The sequence below is a fragment of the Dermacentor variabilis genome, chromosome 3, assembly GCF_050947875.1.
Source record: "Dermacentor variabilis isolate Ectoservices chromosome 3, ASM5094787v1, whole genome shotgun sequence".
NCBI classification, from domain to species: domain Eukaryota; kingdom Metazoa; phylum Arthropoda; class Arachnida; order Ixodida; family Ixodidae; genus Dermacentor; species Dermacentor variabilis.
In genome coordinates, this window is record NC_134570.1 from 20,556,870 (window position 1) to 20,582,795 (window position 25,926).

The 25,926-nt window shown below is 44.8% G+C and overlaps 1 protein-coding gene across 1 annotated transcript in view; it reads left to right on the forward strand.

The window, feature by feature from the left end:
- Positions 1 to 25,926, forward strand: part of LOC142575246 (uncharacterized) — a 208,438-nt gene that overhangs the window by 80,191 nt on the left and 102,321 nt on the right. Inside the window, exons 2-3 of the mRNA XM_075684432.1 lie at positions 17,516 to 17,594; positions 20,088 to 20,204. Coding sequence (XP_075540547.1) covers positions 17,516 to 17,594; positions 20,088 to 20,204 — 196 coding nt within the window. The remainder of the gene's footprint in view (positions 1 to 17,515; positions 17,595 to 20,087; positions 20,205 to 25,926) is intronic.

Sequence of the window (25,926 nt, forward strand, 5' to 3'; positions counted from 1 at the left end):
ATTTGCCCTTAAACCGTTACGAGCTTAGTTGCGGGATTGCGCTTTGTTGGTTTCTTCTTTTCGGAATGTAAAGGGAACGGGGGTGGGGTGGGGGCTCAGCTTTGGGATATGCTGTGTTGTTCCATTGCACTCTAAGAAAGTAATTTTTAGCATTTGAAACGAATTGAATTTACTGTGGAATATTTATTGCTTCGACTAAAGGGAAAATTGCCATCCACCCGGATGTAGCACGCATTTACGTACAAGGGAAACCCATGCATACAGATTTTTCCTTGGTGAACCTTCTCAACTTTGCGGGGCTGATTTGCCATTTATTGTTTGGAGTGTATACGCTTACTTCTGAGTGTATGAGTGTCGTTATCTCTGCACAGTGTGGCATGCTCACCACTGGCAAATAATTTCACGGTGAAGATTAAGCTGTTCTTGCCAAGCACGGCGCTTCCAATCCTGTCCGCTATTTGGCTGTGTTTAAAATCCTTCCACCCTCGCATCTCGCTTTTTTTTTTTTTTTACAGATTGCCCCATCATCTACAATGGTTCATTCTTCACACGGGCCGTTGTAGTGTTTCTTCCAGGAAACAGGCAACCACCATCAAAGGCAGTGTACCTCCGTTTTCATCTCTTCTCTCCGAGACACACCCAATCGCCAGAGTTTCTCATAAATGTTTTAAAGCTTAAATGCAGGTAACGAAGAACTACGGTACACCCTTGACCACGAAAGAAGCCGATGATATTTTTTTCTTTACGAAAGAACAGCAACATTGGAATCGCTGCTTTGTACGCTTGGTGTGACAGTATTCTCACCTCTTTTGCTACATAATGCGCCAAGTGGAAGAGATTTATTAAATAGCTGTAGCGTGTGGAAGAAAGCAGGTAAGCTACGTGGCTTAACACAGAGATACGGCAACGCTGGAAAATAAGTTGAGTGCATTCAGTCAAGGTAAGCCAGATTTAGACCTTGATTTGTACGTACACTTGGAATTAAACGACTCTATTTAGGCTTTGAATCATTGAAAATGTCTACGTAGCTATTGCCTCTATTTTATGTAACATAAAAAAATTGTGTGAGTTTACGCTACATCGCAGGGATGCGCAACACAAGCTTTTTTTGTGGGCCCCCGGTTCTGGTCATAAAGGCGGTTGGAGGCGTATGCCAACCAAGTAGTCGCACGAACGGGCTTGAGAAGACACTCATCCCATGTGGGAGCGGTGTTCCGGACACGTAGTCCATTTTCAGGAGTTCTCGAGGTGGCAGTAGAGTTGTGTTAAAGTATTTAAAGGCTCGAGGAGGCTTCGTTTCGACATCACGTGAGAGTTTACAAACGTGTCGGTGTGCGTGCGGCTGATGGCTGCTTTTCGCGATATTTCGTAGTTAAGGGGACCAAAAAGTCTGGGGATCTTTTTTGCAACGAACTAACCAGGTCTTTTGAGTTCAAGTTTTACGAGCATAACTTCTCTTTTCTGATGTGTTCGCAGCCCTGTTGCCGCCGCAACGATTTCTGTGTGCGCCACTTTCGAGCTGTTATATTTTCACACACCTCCTTCTTTCCTTTTGACCCACTGCATTTGCCCAGACGGCGACGACAACGGCGGCGGCGTATCGTGTACCTCCGCTACTCTGTGTTTTAAAAAGCACGTGACCGAACCAGCGCGCAGCATGTCCCCGTGCTCGATTAAAAACGCATCTCATTGCCGGCGTTTGATTAGCAGAAGTACGGCTGTCTGCACGGCCTGCTCTTGGCTGCGTGCCGCGCGGAAGAGGGCGGTTGCGAGTAATCTTGCCGCGGGCTCAACTCGAAATTGAAATCGGCTCAAAAACAATTACTTCAAAACTACAGCCAACAAGAACGACGGCGAATGATGGTTATTGCTCGCCGGTCTTTATTTTTTCAAAGGTATGTCTTCGCGTTTCCGCCTGGAAGACTTTGGAACGGGATGCGCTGCCGTGATTGAAAACGGGCTCTAAGGAAAATGTACAAGAAAACCCGGCTGGAAAACTGCCTCGATGCTCAGGAAAGTTTTGCGCTGCGCTTCGCGAACAACACTTTACTGAAGGCGCGAAATACTTTCCCTTCGATGGGGCCGCCACTCCCTCTGCGTGAAAACGTGTTGTAATGTAAGCGAGTACACGATGCAAACGCAAGCGACTCGTGTTGAATTACGGTTTGTGCACTGCCACATGTCTCCGTCAGCAAAACCGAGCTAACGGTATTCGCCGCGTCGCTGATGCTTACACTGGGAACCACCTCCAAGGAAACAATGTTACGTGCTCGTACACGTGCACATGCATACAGACACATACACGTGCGCGTACACGTGATCACACACGCGCCTTGACGAGCATTCGAATTAACAACTGCAAAGAGATAGAGAACAACCATTCAAAGCTCTAGCTTTAGTCAAGAAAGTAGCAGAAACGACCATTGCAAACGACTTATGCCTGCTTATTACACGCCCAAGTGCAGCATAAACACACCTGAACACAGTAACTCTGTCGAAGTCAAAGCATCGATCAATTTATCTATCAATAACCATCATCATGACCTAGATCAACCGTTTGCATTAGAAGAAATAAAGAACGTACTTGTATCATGCCGCCAGAGGTAAGCGGCTGGACCCGACGGGGTGACATATGCAAGCACTGAAAAACTTGGGTCCTGTGGCCATACAAACTTTGTTGAAATTACTGAACGATGCGTGGATATCGAAATGTCTTCCTCCTTCCTGGAAAATTGCACGAGTGGTTCCGATACTGAAACCGGGTAAAACTCTTTTATCGCTTGATTCTTTCCGGCCTGTCAGTAGGACAAGTTGCCTACGTAAATTTATGTAAACGATGATAGACGCTAGACTTCAGTGGTGGATAGAATGCACCAACGCACTACCCGAAAATATAGCGGGCTTCCGCAGACGCCGGTGTACGATGGATGTTATTTTAGACCTCATTACATACGTAGATCACGAGAAGAGCTGTGAAAGAATCACTATTGCAGCCTTTCTAGACATAAAGCGCGCATTTGACACAGCCAGTCGCACTCACGGATTACATGGGAAATTCAGTTGGGCATAATTGGCCGAACACTGAGATGGATTGCTGATTTCTTAAGGGACAGGAAAATCTTTATTGAAACTGCTGATGGCGAGAGCACAGAGCATAAAGTGAATCAAAGCCTTCCTCAGGGTAGCGTACACAGTCCATTTCTATTTAACTGTGTTATGGCTGAATTACCCTATGTCTTGCCTGCTACCTTGAATTACTCGCTATATGCAGACGGCTTGTGCATATGGGCGTCTGACTCGAGTACTCAAGCCGTTCAGCAAGAGCTACAAGCTGGTCTAACACTAATTAATATTTTTTTGAAAAGCAGAGGTATAATTATTTTGCATGATAAAACTGCTGTACTTCCTTTTACAAGGAAATGCCTAAAGAGGTGCCAGCTCACGCTAGACTCTCAGCGTCTGCAACTTGTGCGACAAGTTCTTGAGTGCTATCATTGATAAACGGCTATCATGGGCTCCCCAAATAAAGGCATTAGAGGAGAAAGTCAACTCCCTAATCAACGTTCTTCGTCGATTTGCTGGAGTGCGATGGGGTAGTTCAACTTCTTCCTCATTACGCACTCACTTGGCAATCATTAGACACAGAATAGCATACTCTGCTCCTGTGCTACATGGAATATCCTGTAATGTAGAGAAAACAATTCAAAGATTGCTGGCCAGAAGCCTTCGCATATGTCTTGGTGCTCCGCGTGCATTTGCCAATGCTTTAGTAACTGCTGAGTCCCGCCAACCAACTTTTCTTGTGCTTAGATTTACAGAAACTTGCCGTCACTTTTTCCGTTTGGCTACACAACACGCTAATCATCCACTATGCCAAGACCTTCAGGATAGAACTGCTGCACGCATACATGAAGAAATGCGACGGTGCAAAAATTTACTGTCTGCTTACGAATTAGCCAAAAGAAAGTAGTCAAGAAAGTAAGCAAGTAGTAGTAAGAAAGTATGTAGTAAGAAAGTAGTCAAACTGGAAAAGACGAAACTAGCGTTTCATTGGGCGAACTTGTGCCCTCAAAAACAGGCTACACTCAAAAAACGGCGACAGCGGTGAACACAGTCGGCGATCGTCGAAAATCTGATCAGTGGGTCAAGCGCGTCGGCTTTTATACATCAGTCGTCGAATGTTCCAGAGGAATCGCTGGGACCTGCGTACCTTCCACAAAGTTCTACATTATTCGCGTCGCACACACATGCAATCAGATTACAAAAGGTTCTGTCACAGACAGCGGATGAAAGCATCGATAACATTCCAGAAACTTCCGATACATGCGGGCGCGTCCTGCGCTGTGCGATAACATTTGTTAGGCGGTGAAACGTGTCGCCCGATAAAGACAAAAGTACACGTGGCACTGGCCTGCTTGCGCAACTCATCCCCCATGGCGACTAACAATTCCAGAAATAGCCACTTCAATTCCTGGAGTAGGTCGCAAATGTGATATGTCCGTAGTTGCGATAAAGCAATTAAATTTATCACATCTGTACAATAAGTACGTAGATCGCTACCACGTGTATACCGGTGGATCATGCTGTAAACAAAGCTCTACATCTGCGTTTTATATACCTGCGTACCAAGAAAAGTATATAATAGCTGTGTCTTACCAGTACTCACCTACGGGGCAGAAACCTGGAGGCTTACGAAAAGGGTTCTACTCAAATTGAGGACGACACAACGAGCTATGGAAAGAAGAATGATAGGTGTAACGTTAAGGGATAAGAAAAGAGCAGATTGGGTGAGGGAACAAACGCGAGTTAATGACATCTTAGTTGAAATCAAGAAAAAGAAATGGGCATGGGCAGGACATGTAATGAGGAGGGAAGATAACCGATGGTCATTAAGGGTTACGGACTGGATCCCAAGGGAAGGGAAGCGTAGCAGGGGGCGGCAGAATGTTAGGTGGGCGGATGAGATTAAGAAGTTTGCAGGGACGGCATGGCCACAATTAGTACATGACCGGGGTTGTTGGAGAAGTATGGGAGAGGCCTTTGCCCTGCAGTGGGCTTAACCAGGCTGATGATGATGTACCAAGAGAAAAGAGCTTATAAGCTTTGCTACTTTACAACGTCCACAACGGCAGAACTTTACGCAATACTTTGTGCTTTACGTTACACATTTCAGCAGTCAAAACCACTTCGCTCGGTAATTCTGAGTGACTCACAAGCCTCATTGCTGTGCTTAAATGAAATCAGCTTCAGAAAAACAAACAGTAAATTGACATACGAACTACAGAAGACATACGCCATAGTGAAAGACCTACAACACGACATAGCTTTCCAGTGGATCCCAAGTCACTGTGAAATCATAGGAAATGTAGCAGCTGATCACATGGCACGTGCAGCACATCAGGAGAATGAATTGTCGCTACTTCCTCTAGCAGCGAGTGATGGGCGATGTCTATTGAACAAACTCTGCGGTAGATTGTCCAAGGAAACTTTATTCATAAATGATGTGCAGAACTCTCATTTGTATTATATAGATCCTGGAATAGAATTCAATATTCCGTTTAAATTAGTCTATCTGTTCAAACAACGGTTCACAGGCTTCGACTAAGCACTGCCTATACTAAAGAACTTCCTGTGTGGGATAAGAAAAACTAACACTGCTACATGCTCATGTGAAGAGGCTGAAGAAGTCATAGAACACCTTCTTGTACACTGTAAAGATCATGATGCTCCCCGCAAGAACCATTCGAAAAAAACTAAATGGCTTGGATGGATGGCCAATATCGTTAGAAAATATTTTAGGTCCATGGCTAGCAGAAGAACTTCAAACCATCGCTGCGCGAGTCTTATAATAGTACACTTTTTGGAGGAATCAAAAATATCACAAAAATACCAAGTCATACAATAGTTATTGCTCGCATTGTTATTAACAAGCCCCCTTAATTACATGTTCATTGTGTCTTCGTGTTCATGTAGCATTTGTATTTGTTGCATTTTGAGTGCGGCATTTAAGCACCCAACGTCCTCTGTGTGAACATTTGGTTTTGTGAACATTTATGCTGTGTGAACGCATGCGTTGCGTGTGAACATTTCGGTTTTGTGAGTATTTATGCTATGTGAGCTCTTCTGTTGCAGGAACATTTATTTCTTGTAATACTGAGACTTCTCTTGAATGTTCGTTCATGTGTTTATTAGTCCAGTTTGGTGGTTGTTGACAACTTTACGACGATGACTATCAAGATAAGAGGAGTAGCCGGTTCCACACATAGGCACCAACCTCTCCTTAAATACATTTAATTAAAAAAATGCCTTGATAACAACTTCTTGGCTTGTCACTGACGTCAGCGATAGATCAAGAACACAGCGACAAGTGCACCTCAAGAATAGGAATGTGCATACATGTGTCAGCGAATCACACCGTTTGTAGACCACCTTCCCCTTTCCCATCCTTTGCATCAATGTCCGTGTTTTCGCTTGCCTCGTACGTTTCCCTGCTACAAAACCCCTCGCCTTATTGGAGGAGATGTTATTGCGAGTAGCACGCATCGAAAAAATCAAGAGCCATTCCACTCAGTGAAGGTGGTTGACTAACGAAGCCGTTTAGCACGTGACACGGAGATGACACATCATTTTGAACAAAGGTATGAACTCATTTATTGTGTTGATGGTTGGTCATCGTGACGAAAGGTACGCACACTCATTTATTTTCTTGATCGGTGGTCATTATTTCACTCGCAACTGCAATCCCATTCTCGATAATGTCAGATCGATGCAAGAACGCCGCTGGGTGGTAGGTTGGGCCGGATCGCTGTGGCATCGCAAGAAATATGTCTGCAGCACTGAACGCCTAAACCGCTGCCTTTATGTATGGTGCTCGTCGAGGAAAAAAAAATGTTCATGAGAGGTGTATGAGCGTACATGCAAGTAGGGCAAGAACATGCACTTAAGGTTTCTATACATTTTCTGTCATGGTGGCACATACCTGTTCTGGGGAAAGAATGGCCCCGTATCCAGTGGCCCGAGAATGAAGCAGCAAGTTATAAGAATTACAGGAAAATCATGAAAGCCGCTGCATATCATGTGCTGTTCCATTAAGAGGTGTGTGCGACTTAGAGTTACCTATCTACGGAAGTTACATCTACAATTTTCATGTCGTGATGTACTGTCTGATTACGCGGAACACAGTAGCGCTCACTCGCACACTTTATTGGTCAAAATTCCGTGCTATAAAAGCCTAAGTATCCAGCGGCAAAAATACAAGAAAGGCCATGCGCATGCGTGCACCTCTTTGAAGATACTGAAGTTTTAGCGAGACACAGCTCACAGCTCACCCGGGAAATTGTGGAAGCTGATTTCATCAGAAAACTTGGTAGTATTTGCGTTAGTGCCCCCTCTATCGCGCTGACCCCTGGTGAAGTCGCGTATCTAAACAGATAGAAATCGCAATATTTTTTATTTTATGTTTCTGGTGACCATGCTCTTAGTTCAGTGACTTGCTGTTAGAACACCCCATGTGGCAAAAATACGTTTCATTAAAAAGCAGATAGCCCAAATATGAGAAAATCAAAGAAGCCGTTGGATATAATGCGCTGCCCCATTTATTATTATTATTATTATTATTATTATTATTATTATTATTATTATTATTATTATTATTATTATTATTATTATTATTATTATTATTATTATTCAAAACATATATACACCAGTCAGGAAAGGGGAAAGCAAAAAGCAGGCTGGCAACTGCCACCGGAACGGGCACGACCGCCTACTCATCAGAAAGGAGGAGAGAGAAACATAAAAATGGAAGAACTATAAAGAACGCGGAGTGTGGGTGTGTTTGAGAGACACCTATGTGCCGACAGATAAGGTACGGATTTTATGCCGTGATTTATTGTTTGATCACGCAGATTAAAGGTACGCTCAATGGTACGCTTTGTCGGTCGCCCTTCAGGGCTATATATATATTTCGTCTATTCGACGAGAATGGTTACTGATGTACAGCGTTCCACCAATCTCCGCGTGGTTAGGCTTAGGAAGATTAGCCTCAAAAAGGGAAAAGCGAGCCACACGACCCAATGCGCTTGCATCACCGGGAGTGCAGCAGTGCACCGCAGCCTGCGGCGAACCAGAAGAAACGGAAAGCGAAAGAAATTCTCGAGGGTGAGCTGGATGGCCTCAAATTGTCTGAAATTATCAGTTAAATGGGAAAGACATGGAAACTCCCGGTTGTATACAAGGGCGCAAAGGCGATAACGTGCTGCGATTAAATAACTTTCTCTTGAAATGTAAGTACACACGAAGGTTTAACAGGGTAGATAAGGGATTTGGGGGGTCTACACATGCGGATTAAACGCGCGGTTGACTTAACGGCAAGCACGATTTAGCAAGGCCTTGTACAGTGGTAACTGCGAAAGGGGGAAGGCATCCGTAATATGTAATCGTGGATTAGCAGTACTTACACTGGTGTCCTATCTTGCCCAAAGTGGATATTTCGTTTGACACCAGAACTTCATGTCGTTGTGAGCTCATTTAAGCGGAACCAGTTGTTTCATCCAACAATATTTGATTTTTGCTTTTAGGTGTGTTGTTATGGTAACTCAAAAGCATTCACCAACCTTTTTAGCAACATTTCCATTTTTTTTTACTTTTTTACTGCACTTCTAGAGTAATTGACTTGAGTAACATAGGCTTTGGCCAAGAGAAGGTTTATTGTGAGTGAGGAAGGCAAAACAAGAGCTGTCAACACAAGCGTGGCTGACCCTTTTAGATCAGCAACAATCGTGACGTAGATAAGGTCGTGAACCGCTACTCTCACGCGCGCACTGACGCGTGCTCAATGACATAATGAAACAGCAGCAATGAATATAACACAAACTTCAGGGGAAAAAAAACTGAATCATTAGACAGGATCTGTTTGCATGAAAACTGTTGAATGGTGCAGTGACTGCGGTAAGTGACGATTCATGCGAAAGAAGGTGAGCGAAAATGGGTGTCACCGCCGAGTGAAAAGTGGAAACGCTGCGAAATGGTACACGACAATGCATTATGTAATTTTGCGTGAGATAAGCACCAAGTTGCACTAACAACTTTTCCGTATCTTACTTCCCAGTGAAACAATGCTGTGCACTCAAAGTACCAAGGAAACAATTCAGGTTACGGTTTCTTCGTATTCTTATTATTAATGAACTAGCAATTCAACCTCCCATTTCTGTCACCCTTAACGACCAGAATCACAGCGATAGTGCGCTAACACCACATTTGGCACGAACAGACACATTGAAATTTTTATTTTTCCCACGCAAAATACTTGATTGGAATTCCTTATCGCTCACATTTTCTTAATTTACTGCTTGTTGTTTATTTGCTTACTTTGTGTTATCTGTTCGATTATGATGAATATCCTGTTTAGACCTTGATTGCGCATACGTAATAAATGAAGAAAGTTAAGGGAAAGTATGGCCAACCAATAGCTGAACACACATGTCTCTCAGCTAGGAGCGTGAACTGCTCGATACATTTTAACGAATAGGTGAAGGGAGGTCGTTCGCAATTAATTTTTGCGGCGATGCTGCACAGAAATAATATTGCCGGAAGCTGAAAAACTGCGTCACATTTAAAACCCGAGCGACAAGGATTTTATTAGTTGAATAGCTTATTAAGAAGCAGGCGCGCAGCGAGAAATCATTTTCGGTAAACAGGAGAAAAAAAACTTCTTGCGCACTATTTCTTGTGGCAGGAGCGAGCGGGAGAGTGAAGTATGGAAATTCTAACATTACAAATCGAGCCGACTTAGGAAGAGAGACAGGAGGGAAGAAGGAAAGGCAGGGAGGTTAACCAGACTGCGTCTAGTTTCCTACCCTCCACGTGGGGAGGGTAATGGGGAGTGAAAGCAGGGCAGGTGATTACAGGTCACTTCCCTTTCTTCCTTTACGCTACATCCATGATGATAAGAATAAGCCGCACTAATGCCTGGATATAATTCTGCGTTTTCTTCAAGCACGCGAAAGAATGTGCTTATTTCCAACTAATGTGTTTTATAACACTCTTCTTACCTTTTCTTTACTTTTCATTTTCGATTGTACGTGCCAGAACCACGATATGATTATGAGGGAAGCGGTAGTGGGGGACTCCTGACTAATTTTGACCAACGCGGCAGGGGGAAGCTTTCTTTGCTTACCCGCCGTGGTTGCTTAGTGGCTTTTCGATGGGGGCGAAATGCCAAAACACACACACCACCGTCATCATCGGCCTATTTTATGTCCACTGCAGGACGAAGGTCTCTTCGTGCGATCTCCAGTTACCCCTGTCCTGCGCCAACCGATTGCAGCTAGCGCCCGCCAGTTTCCTAATTTCATCGCCCCACCTAGTCTTCTGCCGTCCTCGACTGCACTTCCCTTCTCTTGGTACAGATTCTGTAACCCTAATGCTCCAACGGTTATCTAACCTGAGTATTACATGACCTGCCCAGCTCCATTTTTTTTTCTTTTAATGTCAATTAGAATATCGGTTATACCCGTTTGCTCTCTGATCCAAACCGCTCTCTTTCTGTCTCTTCACATTATGCCTAGCATTCTTCGTTCCATCGCTCTTAGCGCGGTCCTTGTTCTCTAGCGTCTTTGTCAGTCTCCAAGTCTCTGCCCCATATGCCAGCACCTGTAAAATGCACTGATTGTACGCCTTACTTTTCAATGATGATGATCATGTTCCAGTCAGGAGCTGACAATGTCTGACGTATGCGATCCAACCCATTTTTATTCTTCTATGAATTTCCTTCTCATGATCAGGGTTCCCTGTTAATAATTAGCCTAGGTAAATGTACTCCTTCACAGACTCCAGAGGTTGACTGGCGATCCTGAACTCTATTTCCCTTGCCCGGCTATTCACCATTATCTTTGTCATCTGCGTGTTAATCTTCAACCCCACTCTTGCACTCTCTCTGTTAAGGCCCTCAATCATTTTATGTAACTCGTCTGTAGTAGTGCTGAATAGAACAATGTCATTGGCAAACCGAAGGTTGCTGAGATATTCGCCGTCGATCTTTACTCCTAAACCTTCCAAGTTTAGTAGCTTGAATACTTCTTCCAAGCACGCAGTGAATACCATCGGAGAGATTGTGTCTCCTTGTCTGACGCCTTTCTTTATAGGTATCCTCCTACTTTTCTTGTGCAGACTTAAGGTAGCTGTGGAATCTCTGTAGATATTTTCCAAGATATTTACGTAGGTTGTCTGTACTCCTTGATTACGTAATGCCTCTATGACTGCTGGTATCTCAACTGAATCAAATGCCTTTTCGTAATCTATGAGTGGCTGATTGTACTATGCGGATTTCTCGGTTGCCTGATCAATGACATGGTTGTGATCCATTGTAGAGTATCTCTTCCTGAAGCCAGCCTGTTCCCTTGGTTCTCTTAAGTCCAGTGTTGCCCGTATTCTATTGCAAATTACCTGGGCGAATATTTTATATAATACTGGGAGTAAGCTAATGGGCCTATAATTTTTCAGTTCTTTAACGTCTCTCTTTTTGTGGATAAGTATAATATTTGCATTCTTCTAGTTTTATGGGACCATTGCAGTCAATAAACACTTTGTATATAGAGCCGCCAGCTTTCCAAGCATAATGTATCCTCAATATTTGCTTAAATCGGCTTTTACTACATCTTCGCCTGCCGGTCTTCCCCTTTTCATGTCTTGCAAGGCCCTTCTGACCTCATCGCTAGATATAGGAGCAGTTTCTGTATCCTGTTTATTACTGCTTCGAATGGAGGCATCCTGACTCCTCTGAATAGTACACAGGTCAGTATAGAATTCTTCCGCTGCTGTTACTATGCCTTCGAGAATGCTGATGATATCACCCTGCTTATCTTTCAGTGCATACAACTTGGTTTGTCCTATTCTAAGTTTCCTTTTCATTGATTTCAAGCTGCGTCCACTTCTTACGGCTTCTTCAGTCGTTCTCACGTTGTAATTTCGAATATTTCTTACTTTCGCCTTGTTGATCGCTTTTGACAGTTCCGCGAATCCTATCTTATCTCTTTAGCTAGGCACTTTCATTCTTTGTCGTTTTTTTATTAGGTCCTTCGTTACTTGGGAGAGCTTTCCTACTGGTTACCTTGGTGCCTTGCCTCCCACTTCAGTTGCTGCCTCTGAAGCCAGCCTAGTTAAGGTTTCATTTATTACTGCTATGTCATCTTCATCTCTCTGTTCTAAGGCTGCATATTTGTTTGCAAGTACCAGCCTGAATTTTTCTGCTTTTACCCTTACTACCTCTAGGTTGACCTGTTTCTACTCGACCAATTTTATTCTTTCTCTCTTCAAATTGAGGTGAATCCTAGCCCTCACTAACCTATGATCACTGCAATTTACCCTACCTATCACTTCTACACCATGCATTATGCTGAGATAGGCAGAAAGTATGAAATCAATGTGATTTCTTGTTTCATCATTATGGCTTTACCAGATTCACTTTCTATTGCTCCCCTTTCTGAAAAAGGCGGTCATTATTAGCAGCTTATTTCTTTCTGCGAATTATGCTAGCATCTCACCTCTAGCGTTCCTGGAATCGACGCCGTAGTTGCCAATTGCTTGTTCACCAGCCTGCCTATTGCCACTTTTGTATTGGAGTCGCCCATTACTACAGTATACTGAATTTGCACTTTTCGCATCACTAATTCAATATCTTCATAAAACTGATCTACTTCATCATCATCATCGTGATTGGATGTTAGAGTGTGGGCGTGTAGTACATTTAATCTATACCTCTTATTAAGTACGACTACTGCTACCCTCTCGTTAATTTAGAATTCGTCAATATAGCCCGCTATGTCCTTATGGATTGGGAATCCTACCCCGTATTGCTTCTTGGGAGACCTCTATAGCAGACATGGCCGTTAGTCAGCACTGTATAAGCTTCACCATTTTTTCTATTCTAAGGCCAATGACATCCCAGACAATGTATGATAGTTGCTCAATGTTCTTAGCACCCTCTGCTGCGTTACAGGTCTGACTGCCGCCTTGGTCAGGTGGCCGAATACTTCACCAGGGAGGCCAACTCCTGTTGCGGTGAGGGGGTGCACACACACACACACACACACACACACACACACACACACACACACACACACACACACACACACACACACACACACACACACACACACACACACACACACGCACACGCACACACACACACCATGAGAAGCCAACAAAGACGCCAAGGACAGCATAGGGGAAATTACTTGTCCTTACTATTTGAATTAAAGAAATGATCAAGAGAGAGATAATTTAATTCAAAGAAGGCAGAGAGGTCGGCCTGAGCTAAGGTGCTCTAGCCTGCTACTCTGCACAGGGGGAGGGAAAACGGGGACAAAGATGTGATGAGGGATGATGATGACATAGCAAGAAGGATGCGCAAAGGTAAAAGCAAGTTCAGCACTCTGATGATAAACATTCACAAATGTCGTCCATGAAGCCACAATCAGGTTTCGCATCAAGTCTGTAGTCACCAATTCGAGTGAAATTAAAAATAGAGGCACTAGGACGAAGCTGGTGTGTGGGCGTCCCCTGCGTGAACAGCACAAGCGCCAGATAAAATCTTTATAGCATATAAAGACCTGCAATAAGCGCCTCTAGCACGGCGAGCACTTGTAGGGCACTTTTATCGGCCGGAGTCTCGAGACCACCGAGAATCACGCGCATTGATTCCACTAGGTGCTTCAGCATTTTTTGTACATTCTCCTTCTCATTGTGTTCATCTCCTTGCTTGCCCGTAGTGTCACCGGTTTCATTGGCCCTATAATTCTTGGCTTCATGGCGCAGAGGACCACTAGTGTCCACTGGCATGGCCGTGGGCCTAGAGGGCAGCAAAGGCCATTCCGTGTCTGTATCAGCCGGCGGAGGTGAATGTTTGCCGCGTGCTCTCGTGGACCTTGAATTATCAGTAGACGCCGTTACCATCTTCGATGCACGCACAGGCAGAGGTGGTCGTGGTACTTGTGCCACGCTAGGTAGTTCTCCTGAAATGGTTTTGTGATGCTTCTGTCGCGAGCGTTGGCCACTTTGGCGAACAGATTCAGCAGCCTCTTTACGTGAAGATTGGTCTCTGGCCATTTTTCGAAGAATACGAACCTCTTGTTTCATCTTCGGGCATTCCTTCGAAGTCGCTTCGTGAGAGCCAGTACAGTTGGGACATTTATATGAGGACGCCTCACAGTCGGTGGTATCATGCTCTCCGCCGCAACGCGAGCAGGTGGCTTTGCTTCTACAAACAGCGCTGACGTGTCCTATCTTGTGACATTTCCGGCACTGAATAGGCCTCGGAACGAATGGTCGTACTCGGTGTATAACGTAGCCCACTTTGACAGACGCTGGTAATGTTACATCGGGAGTGCCCCAAGCGGTGAATCTCAAGAATGCGCACCGATGATCTCAAAAGACTCTTGAGGTCCGCATGCTTGATTTCAAGCTCCACGTCGGAAATCACTCCACTTGTTGTCTCCTTCCCGTAAGTAATAAAGGAGCGGACGGGGATTGCGCTTAACTGTGGAATGGTCTTTAACTTCTCAAGTATTACGGAATTTTTTTACATCTATTGTCAGGATGTTCTTGCGAGCATTGATCCTGATCTCGTTAATTTGCCCAGGGGCCACACTTTCAAAATATTCGGTTAGAAACTGCCTGTAGAGGGAGTTCATACTGTGTGACGTCGAGAGCGGCACGTAAGAAACCATGAAGGATTCTTGCTCACTCTGATGCGATGAAGTCACCTCAGTCGACATACGGCGCATCTTCTTCATACAGCGGCCCATGAATACGGTGTAGTCGCTGTCAGAGTCCATGGCTTCTGGCGTTGAGCTCTCCCAGGAATCGAGCTGGTCCGAGCTTCCAAAGGCACTTCGTCCAAAAATGAGCGATGAAGTAGACGACTGACCTTGTTCAGGTGGTCGTGGGAACATGTTCTTACTCATCCTTGATGCAATGATTCTCACGAAAATGGCAAGAACGTAAAAAAATGCATAACAGCGAGAGGCCCAGAGCACCAGTGAGCTCTGGGCACTTCTTTCTCTTCCTCCTCCAGAAATGATCAATTAATGGCAATGAAGGTGGATGAAAAAACAACTTGCGCAGGTGGCGAACGATATGACTATGTAAATGCAAGTTCCAGTCACAAATAACTCTGCTTATTAATACTATTGCGTTTCATATGTGTATGCAGCGCCGATAAGTAATATCTGTCTTATCTTGGCACTTAAACGACATTCATAGTGACACTAAAGTGTCACTATGAATGTCTTCTGAGTCTCTTAAGATCTCTTTAACGGATCTTAACGGTCTGTTAAGAACTCTTTCTGCATTGTTAAGGTACGAAATTATATGGAGAGGAACGAACATATTTCGAACTAAAGCCATATTTGAATGTAATAACCAAACCTTCTTTACGACTGCAAATTGATTCATCTCATCGTATGACACACCGGATTCTGTGACTAGATTTTCTTGTCTTTGATATCCTTGAGCACTTGATGCTCTCATAGACAGCACCTTTGTTTTTGCACTAAGCATTTATATCAGCCAGAATATCATCCTTTAAAGGGACACTAAAGGTTAGTATTAAGTCAACGTGGACTGTTGAAATACCATCCCACTAACCTCGAGACACTTGTTTCGTGCGAAGAAGAGACTTATTTTAGGAGAAAATGCGTTCTGAAGCGTCCGCATACGTCTAGCGCAGTTCAAATCACCCGCCCTCCGATCGAGGAGTACTGACGTCATGGTCTCATAGTGACGTTGCGCCGTCGGTGAGTAAAACGGCTCCCGCAGACGGCGCTACGGCTTTTCTGCACAAAACGCAAACGCGCGGCCAGAAAGAGCCAAGGCAGAGCCGACAGCAGCGCGAAAGCGGAACTATGGTGGCTAGCGGAAGGGAAAGCGCATGACGATAAGCTGGTTCTTTATTTTATGACGCCAACTTCGACGCTCGTTGCAATGGATGACCCACAACGACACATTAGCTCGCGATGCTGGGCTCGAGTTCAGCGATTTAAGCACTGATGAACGTGATCTGCTGTTGAGGGCTCGCGCTGCCGGCGTCGTTGCGTACTGCTACGACGACGGCCTGCTTTGAAAGGCACTCCACGCGACTATGGTGATAACGCGACTTCAGTAAGTCGGCGTTGAACTCGTAATCCTCTGGACGAAAGTGCAGCGAGCACACTACGTGATTTTTCGGCTCTTTGCCAGCGCGCTGTGGTAGAGGTACGGCACTTAACCACTTCGAACGGAGAGGTTCACTCGTTGGCACACAGTGGTAAGTAACGTTGGATTCGCCGCTGCAACTGCCCTTGGCCAAGTTCCGCAGACCGTTCGCGCATCCCACGACATCACATGGACGTGGCATTCTTGTTGCTTGTTCCAAATGCAAGTTTCGCGAGCCAGCAGGACAACCTCAGTACGACGCGATAAAGAAACAACTGAAACTCCAAAGCGCGCGTGGCGCAAAGTCGAGCGCGCAGAGTCGAGCGAAAACGAAACCTTTCGATCACTCATACTACTCAAGAGTAACGTCAAAATGTTATTTTTTCTTAGAATGGAATAGAAGTAGACAAGTAGTATTTTCTTCCGTCTTATAATCTAATGAGATGATCTTTTTAATACGAGTAGTTGAGTACTAGTGACATAAAATATGATGAGGAGTGCTTTCGTCATCGGGCTAGTACCAGAATGTCGCTGGGGGGTCTCCAATCGTGTCATGCATTTACCTCAATTTCTCGGTTACTAAAGCTCTGTTCGTGATTATATTGACGCCTTAGACGTTCTAGAGCATTGCTTTTTCACCTTAACTTGACTTTCTGGTAACCTTTAGTGTCCCTTTAATGTCTGGTCCCTAATTGACACTTCCGCTTTGCATACGTTTAGGCAAAACGTTTTACAACTTACCTTCCCTCGAACTATGTGAATACGGTCGTGAAACGCGTGCAAAGCTTTCCGTTTCGAGCGCTCGTTTTCAGACGTTCATCAAAACTTTTTTGTCTTTTCCAAAGCAAGGTACTCCAAAAACAATGCATGAGGACATCTGAATTTTTTTAAAAATAATTGTTGCTTGGTAATTGTTTCAGTCGTTTAAATGTGTTACATCGCTGCTTCCTGATTACTGTGACTAAAATGATGTATAGTGTTGTTCGTATGTGTCAACTGTGTATGTGTACAAATATATCTGTGTATGTATAAATAATAATGGTGCACGTACATTTTGCTTCCTGCTGATGGACATAGTTAAAGAATTGAGCCTTCACTATCTGGCATACTGGCTCATCAGTATTTTTGTGTGTGCATACTTGGGTAAAAATGTACCAGTAAACCAAACCGAGTTAGGTAAACGGGCGCAGCCTTGTTAACCGCCGTGCCCTTCTCCTTGTTAGCCCCCCTCCACGTCGATTTTATGTTGGCGTGCCCAGAAGCGCTATTCGATGGCGGCGAACTCTCTGAGATGTTTCTGTCGCAATATTTCTGTCGTTCGCAGTTGGTGGTGCTGCAGGAGTTCTGCGAGTCATCGCGGCGGTACTGTCCCCCGGGGGAAAAGGGCACACCGGGACATCCAGGTCAGTCCTCACTCCTCCAGGGCAGGCGGACCTATACACAGATATGCGTCAACGTTTTCTTTGGGAACGCTTCTCTGACGCTGGTCGCCGACGTTGCCTTAGTCCCATCGGGGATCGGTCGTGCGACGGGCATCATTGTAGTCTGTAGACCGTAAAAGCGGCAGTGAGAAGGCCGAGACCTCAGGTGGCTTTCCATTTAGAGGAACTAAGATGTCGAACAAGAGCGTTTGTTGCACTTCTTTGGGCTTCATTAAAAAGGCTTGGATTTTATAGTTTCGCGTGCTCCTTTAACGTGAAGATATATTTAGTTTATGGCCTCTCCGTTCGGCAGGTATTTATTTGTATTAATGAATGAGAATAAGACGGAGTAAACAGAAATGAAATTATTGATAACCATCTGACAAGAAAAATGAATTCAACGAATTATAGAATTACAGAAGAGATCAAGGCTCTAAAGGCAGCATATTGTAGTGCAAGATACTTTGAATGGTTAATTATTTAGACATTTCCAAGCTACGGCGGCCATCGTGTAATGAAATTAGGGAAGGAAATAATCACTATGTCTTAGGCGTAGCGCACGTTGTAATGCCCGGGGGATCCGCTTGATACGTCTACGCAGAATTACCGACCCTTTAGTAAGAAGACTCGCAGAAGCAGCCATGCGACGTTCTGGTGGCGTTTCCAGAACAGATATGGTGCAGAATTTCTGCCCAGTCCTGGCTTTGAAAATTAAAAAGAAATACTAAGCGCGCATACTTCTTGAAAAGCCTTCGCAGGGCTCAACACGGTGCACCGTAATAGTTTTCGCTCCACAAGCTCATCCTGGTTAGAAAAAAAGAAAAGAAAAAAAAAGAACACGACAACATTGTTAGCATTTACAAAAAAAATTTCATTTCTTCGAGACTGCGTACATTCGTGTCTTCCTCATTCTAATAAACGGAGTACAGCGCAGATGCCCTTTAGTACACATGCCCTTTATTGCGCCAGCGCTGTAATGCCTCAACACAGTTCCAGGTCGAGGAAATTTGAGACAACGTGTTCGCTATTATATCTGGCCAAGCAGAGAATATATAAAAAAATAAACAGGGAAAAGTTGAGCGGAAACTTAATTAGTGTAATAATAATTAACTAGTAATTAATTTTAACTATGCTCTGCTGAACCATCGTTCCAGCTTATCTGAAACGCTGCTATAAGTTATGTGTTAAGTTTCTCGTATTTAATCACAAATTTAAGCTATCAAATTCAACGTAGCATAACTGACACGGTGAGCTTTACAGGGTTAAACACGGCTTGTGACATTTGTTCCAATTCCTACATTGCGGCTGTACTACGACAGCCCTAAAAACATCTTGCGAGACAGGCAACAGCGTTAATTTGTCGAATTAATGAAGTGGTGCTAAATCAACTTTCCTATTGCCAAGCTTCTGGCATCCTCCGCGCTGAGCGTACTGTTTCATGCGTCTCTTACTTCCTACTAAATTCGTTGAATGTGTTTGGGCGTTCATATAATCAACGTAAAAGATTCCCCTTTATCTGCTTTGTACTACAAACGGCCGCGTCGAACGGAGAAGCAGGGCGTGGCGTCGACAGGCGACATGGTAATCCCTAGCGTGCTGCTCTAAACCACCGAGACAGCGGAGCTCAGTGGCGGCTTAACAGCATGGTGCCTGGAAAAAAAAAATGAACAAAGAACGAGCTGCCTTCCACTTCGACGAAATCGGAAGGCAGCATCAACAGCGCTTTTCGCGGCATAAAGCCCGCAATTTGTCCGGTTCAATGGCCCCTCTGAATGTCAAAATCACTGAAAAAAATGCGTTACAGACATTTTCGAGGCAGATAATCATCAGATGATGACGACACTCGCTGCCTGTAACATATGTGCCCTGAATTAAGTAGTTGAACAGTTACAAATTTGCAAGTTTGCAAGTTTGCGCTCCTTCCTAAACATGGGACCACATAACACGTTAAATTGGCCTACATGCAACTGCCTACACACTTAAGGAACGCGCATTTCCTTTTCGACCTGTATAAAATTGTAAAGTGAAGAACGCCCTCCACGGCTGCTTAGTGGCTTCGGCTACTAAGGACGAGGTCGCGCGATCAAATTTCGGCAGCGGCTGCTGCATTTCAATGTTGGCAAAATGCAAAAAAGCTCGTGTACTGTTCATTGGGCACACGTTAAAGAGCTCCAGGTGGTAAAAAAATAATCCGGAGTTTCCCACTACGCCGTGCCTCATAATCATATCGTGGTTTTAGCACGTGAGGCGCCAGAATTTAATATACTTTTTTAAAGTAAGAAATGGGGTGCCTGTGCTTCCAATCGCATAATAATACAATATCAACGAACGCAATTGGCAAGGCAGTTCATAGTTAGAAAAACATATAGGATTGATTGATTGATTGATTGATTGATTGATTGATTGATTGATTGATTGATTGATTGATTGATTGATTGATTGATTGATTGATTGATTGATTGATTTTCTGCACAGGCAACCCAGGCCTAAAGGGTGACAAGGGCGAGCGTGGTGACCGCGGGTTTCCGGGCGAACCAGGCAGCATTGGCCCGCACGGGCCGCAAGGCATGCCGGGACTACTTGGTCCAAAGGGTAAGCCAAGAAGCACTATAATGCAACCGCTGGAACTGCGTGTACCGATATGAGGAACCGGTGGTGTTTTTTAATGTACGCCCATCGACAAGGACATGTGTACTGGAGGAGGAAAAGAAGCAAGGAAAGATGGGAAGCTCAACCAGACGAAAGTCCGGTTTGCTATCCTATATTAAAGTGGAAAGTTGGGCGAGCTGGTACACACTGATAATTCTTATCAGGAATTAACGCCCCTAGATAGCTCGATACGGCAACAGATGTCCTGTATACACGTGGCCCGGTTGTGCGTTCCTCGATTGACCATGTGATCGCCTGTGTCGCTTATATACCTGACGTGTGTTTCAGTAAACTTACTTGTGAATCAGTGCTCGTCCTGTGTCCTTTCACTCCGTTGTCCTCTTGTTCGCGCTGTTACAGTTGTGATTGCTATCCTCCAAGGGGAGGAGGGGTTCAAGGGATGACAAGAAAGAAAGAAGAGGGAGAGAAGAAGGAACTTTCAGCGCGAACACGTACGGTTGTCCATCACTTCCAGGCCAGTCGATTCCTGAATTGCAGCGATGCCCGCGTCGCTTTGTAAGCCTGTGACGCGTGGGGCCATGCTCCAAGAATCTTTGTCTCTGAGAATGGTATGCTGTCTTATTGAAACTAAAAACCACTGAGATGATGAGCCTCTCATAGCATTCAACATTCAACAAAGCAATAAGATCACCGGCAGTTCCGTAGGTGCACCTTGAAAAGAGAATCGATAAGAACGCCTCGGGTTCGAAACACACATAAAGAAATACTTAATGGACAAGTCAGAAGCCTGAAGCACGTGAAATAAAGTTACGATACGTTACTTTGTTACTAAGCAAAGTAAAGAAAATGAACGCCTACCACGCTCAGCTGGTTTCTTTCGCATGTCTCGCCTAACCTCAAAGTGAAAGGGGCCTAATGCGATTTGCCAGCGGAAGAAAAAAGCGTTACAAAAAGAACACACAGTAAGAGAGCGGCTAAAATGAGGGTGCTTATAAAGAAATATATCTTGCGTAAGTTTCGTCAGCGATTGGCTGATCACCACCGTGACCATGTCGCCGAATGCTATCATGACCAGCGGGCACCAGAATGCTCGCCAATGAGGAAGTGTACTTACGTAAGAGAAGGTTTGTGATTACAAGACCTCTCCAATGGTCATTACAGCGCCTTCTAATGAGTGTCGAATCACTGCGCCATCGTCAGTATAATGACCTTGCTGACGATGCTGTCTGGTCAACCGATAAACAAAGTCCCTTTCCATACCTTTGTCAAGTATAGACGCTGCGAGGGTTCTTCGTTTGCTTGTTCGAACCAAGACGCAAACTTTTTAGAACCCTCCGTGTGTTGAAAACTGCAGTCTGCGAAGGCTTGACTCTTTGTCGAAGCTGCCAGTGTCATACTTTGCTGTGCCGCTTCTGGTTAGGGGTGGTTTTTACGAAAGCCTATAATCCTTCCTTATGGGAACGTAAGTTGCACCGACGTGTGACTCGTGTAACCGCCAAAAGACACTCGAACGCATACTGTTTCTTTTTACATCGTCATCAAAACAAATGCGACGTTCTTCGGACCGTGTCAAACCGCCTAGATCGTAAACAATTGTCAGAGACAAATACTCTTGGAGAATGACCTCGCACTGCTTGGGCAGTGTATGAAACAGTGTGTCCTAAGTGACCGGAGGTTGGCGTGACTGGCACCCTTACGTGTCCCCACTGCTGTAGGGCCTTCCCACGTTTCTTTGGTTTCCTTGAAAGAGAAGCGTTCTTTGGTTCCTCCCCGGGAGCTTGGCGTTCGCCGTCGTTTCCTCGCCAGATTTATTTGTGGATCTTTATACGGGGTGATAATTTTTGAGCTTTCTGGAATTTTTAAAAATTGCCTGTTGCAGATAAGGTCATCCTAGTCCTTGAGCTCGAATTTTCAGACAAGCACGCATTACTTGCCCGAGAACTCGAAACACATATTAAACTAAATAAATATATAACAAACTGAATTCTTGATTAATTATTTTACGGCACATATTGCAATTTACGAATTGTACCTGGTGAGTTTGACTGGTGTGTCCACATGGAATGAATTTTCAGAATGACACCAGTTTGAAGATATACGCTGTCTAAGTCGCCGTAAAAATTCACTGTTTATCCACTTACTTCTAACAAAACGCTCTTCTATGCGTTGAAGCAGCAAAGCATCTAGAATGCCCGTGTGTTCCGTTCCGCACTTTCGGAAATAATATCTCGAAACTGGTGCCATCCTGGAAATCCATTTCAAGTGAATATGTCTTGCAAACTCACTGGCTGCAATTCGTAAATTGCAGTATGTGCCGTAATGTATTTAATTAAGAAATTAATTAGTGATCTTTTGTTAATATCTGTTTCGATTTCTCGTCCTAGTAATGTCCGCCTCCTCGAATAATCCAGATCAAGGACAAAAATTATGTTAGCGGCAACAGGCGATTTTTAAAAAGTCCGGCACACTTAAATACGATCACTACGCACATAAACAGATCGAGCCACTGGGCACGTGCCTTGTCCTCACCTGCTATATATATATATATATATATATATATATATATATATATATATATATATATATATATATATATATATATAATGAACGAGATGAAAGGGGGTTAATCGAATGGCCCGATTTTTATTAATCATATCATAAGAAGCCAACAAAGGCACCAAGGACAACATAGTGGATATAACTTGTACTTAATAATTGAATTAAAGAAATATTAAACTAATGGCAATGAAAGTGAATGAAAAAACAACTTGCCGCAGGTCGGGAATGATCCCATGTCGGTGCATTACACGTGCGATGCTCTAACCAACTGAGCTACCGCGTCCCCGTTTCCCTATCCCCTATGTTGTCCTTGGTGTCTGTGTTTGTTGGCTTCTTATTATATGATTAATAAAAATCGGCCCCTCGGTTAACCCCCTTTCATCTCATTCATTATATAACGTGGGTCTCGAATACGGCAACATTGATGCCTTCAGGTAGCACGAGTGGGTTTATTGACCAGTTGCCTTCACCCAAAAAGATCACGTGCTCTTGACGCCTGCGGCAGAAAGGATGTTCGACATCCGCCGCCAAGGTTACTTGGTGAGTGGTGGCGCTGGCTAACACTCCCTAGGTTAGTTGTACTAGTAAAAACATAAATACCAAGAAAGTGGATGGGGAAACGGCGCCGCGGCAGCTCAATTGGTTAGAGCATCGCACGCGTACTGCGAAGACGTGGGATCGCTCCCCACCTGCAGCAAGTTGTTTTTTTTCATCAGCTTTCACCATTAATTTGCCACGTCACGCCGACGGTGGCGCTAGCTTTTCCAGTGGTGGAGCTCGCCTCCAATAGCGGCTCGCCCCCTAGCGGCGGCGAACGAGCACTGCGCCGAGAACTGTGGGTCATCAATCACTCCATTTGGCAGTTGCGATGAGTGCACTAGGGTGAACAATGAACCATCCATCATAGGTTTTAACACTCATGCTAATGAACCTACAAGACTAGACTCTCTTTTGCACTAGCTCTGGAGACGAAAAAAAAATTTTCTTTGTCGGTGCGACGGTGTACACGCACGGACGCAGAAAATTTCGCGGGATAGCCACATACAGCTCCGCTGTAAAACATTGTGCAGAAACCATCAACCATGATAATAATAATAATAATATATGGGGTTTTACGTGCCAAAACCACTTTCTGATTATGAGGCACGCCGTAGTGGGGGACTCCGGAAATTTTGACCACCCGGGGTTCTTTAACGTGCACCTAAATCTAAGTACACGGGTGTTTTCGCATTTCGCCTCCATCGAAATGCGGCCACCGTGGCCGGGATTCGATCCCGCGACCTCGTGCTCAGCAGCCTAACACCATAGCCACTGAGCAACCACGGCGGGTCATCAACCATGATCGTCAACGTAACTGAAAATTCATACACTTCTATAGAAAGGTAGTTGCTGTGTCAAAAGAATGAAGCCCTTGACGGCGCATATATTTGTAGTAGTGATAATATTTAGGTAGCGTTCATTGTTTTTTTGGGCAATTCCATAGAGCACAGAGTTGTTAACCGGTACATCTGTGGCACCCGCCGTGGTTGCTCAGTGGCTATGGTGTTGGGCTGCTGAGCACGAGGTAGCGGGATTGAATCCCGGCCACGGCGGCCACATTTCGATGGGGGCGAAATGCGAAAACATCCGTGTGCTTAGATTTAGGTGCACGTTAAAGAACCCCAGGTGGTCAAAATTTCCGGAGTCCTCCACTACGGCGTGCCTCATAATCAGAAAGTGGTTTTGGCACGTAAAACCCCAAATATTATTATTACATCTGTGGCGATAGTATAGGTAGACAGCAAGCGTGTATCCCTGAACTAAGCAGTTCGCAGTCGGCGACGAAGTCGCCCCTTGAGGAGCCCCTTGCATCGGCTCGTTTTCACGACAACGAGCGAAGGAATCTAGGGAGCGAAAGAAAGCTACACGCTTTAAAATAAGCTGCGCAAAAGAACAAACTCTCTTTATGTACATATTGTCGTTTCTTGTGGTGGTAAATATAATGCGCCATACTTCTTGGTCACTTCGTTCAGAAAAAGCAAGAAATTAGGTGAAGGGCATGCGGACACGAATAGAGAGACACGCGCATATTCGGCAAATTTTGCAGAGCCATAAATTATGCGATCGATGTGGCTTTGTAAGGTTTGCGGAGACACAAAATGCGAATACGTGGGTGATGTATCGTAGCGTAGGTGGGGCCTGCAAGACTTGCACAGTAAATTTCTCATTTGACGCACAGCCAACGGGTTAGCGCTGCTCTAGCAACCGCGCCCGAGTGGCGCCGTCCTGTTGCTTCGCTGGCATCCTACACGCTCTTAACAGCGAAGTTTCCGTGCCCGCCGTGTCTGGGCAGCTTCGCAGCAAAGGGGGGGGGGGGCGACAGGAGTGCGCGAAGTGACGCTCCAGATTAAAGAGCAAGTCTGTGCCCTCGGCCAGCAGCGAAGTCCTATGGGGCGCAGCCAGGAGCGGCGGCGCTTTCGCGTGCGGTGGCCCGGCGTGAATAAAATATGGCCAGCTCTTTCGCGTGCTGTAGCTCGACGCGCATTCCTGCGTTTCGGACCTCGGCCGCCGTTTCTGCCGAGCCAAGCTTTTCGTCGGCGCACCGCCCGCTGTGAACGCGTGCTGGCGGCTTCGTATGCGAGGAAACGGTTTCGCGAAATCGAGTCTTGTTGTGTGCAGTTGACACGCAAACCACCACGAAGGGCAACACGGAGGCACGCTTCTGTAGGAGACAGAAAGAAAGTGTTGTGCGCTTCCTGAACAGCTCCGAAGCGCAGCCGAAGAAACGTTTGTAGGGGAACATCGAACGTTATCAATGAGTGAAGCAGCCTGGCGAAAATAACGAACTACGGAGACTCCTATAAAACGCTTTGGCCCACACGTTACTGTGTTTCACATTTTTACAATATTTCTTACGTGCTTGCGAAATTGAGGTTTTTGTCAGGTATCGTAATACACCCTCGGTACATATCATTCTGTGAGCCTTCTATGATCACTGACTGAGTTTACATCGCTTAACGTATTCGTGCTGCACTTATTTACATTTGTGTGTTAACAGCGCTAAACGAAACTTCGAAAATGAATGCGCTTATTATCTTTTTCATTTGCATGTTTGCATGGACATAAGTTGAACACTTTATATTCATGTATGCGCTATGTTTATAAT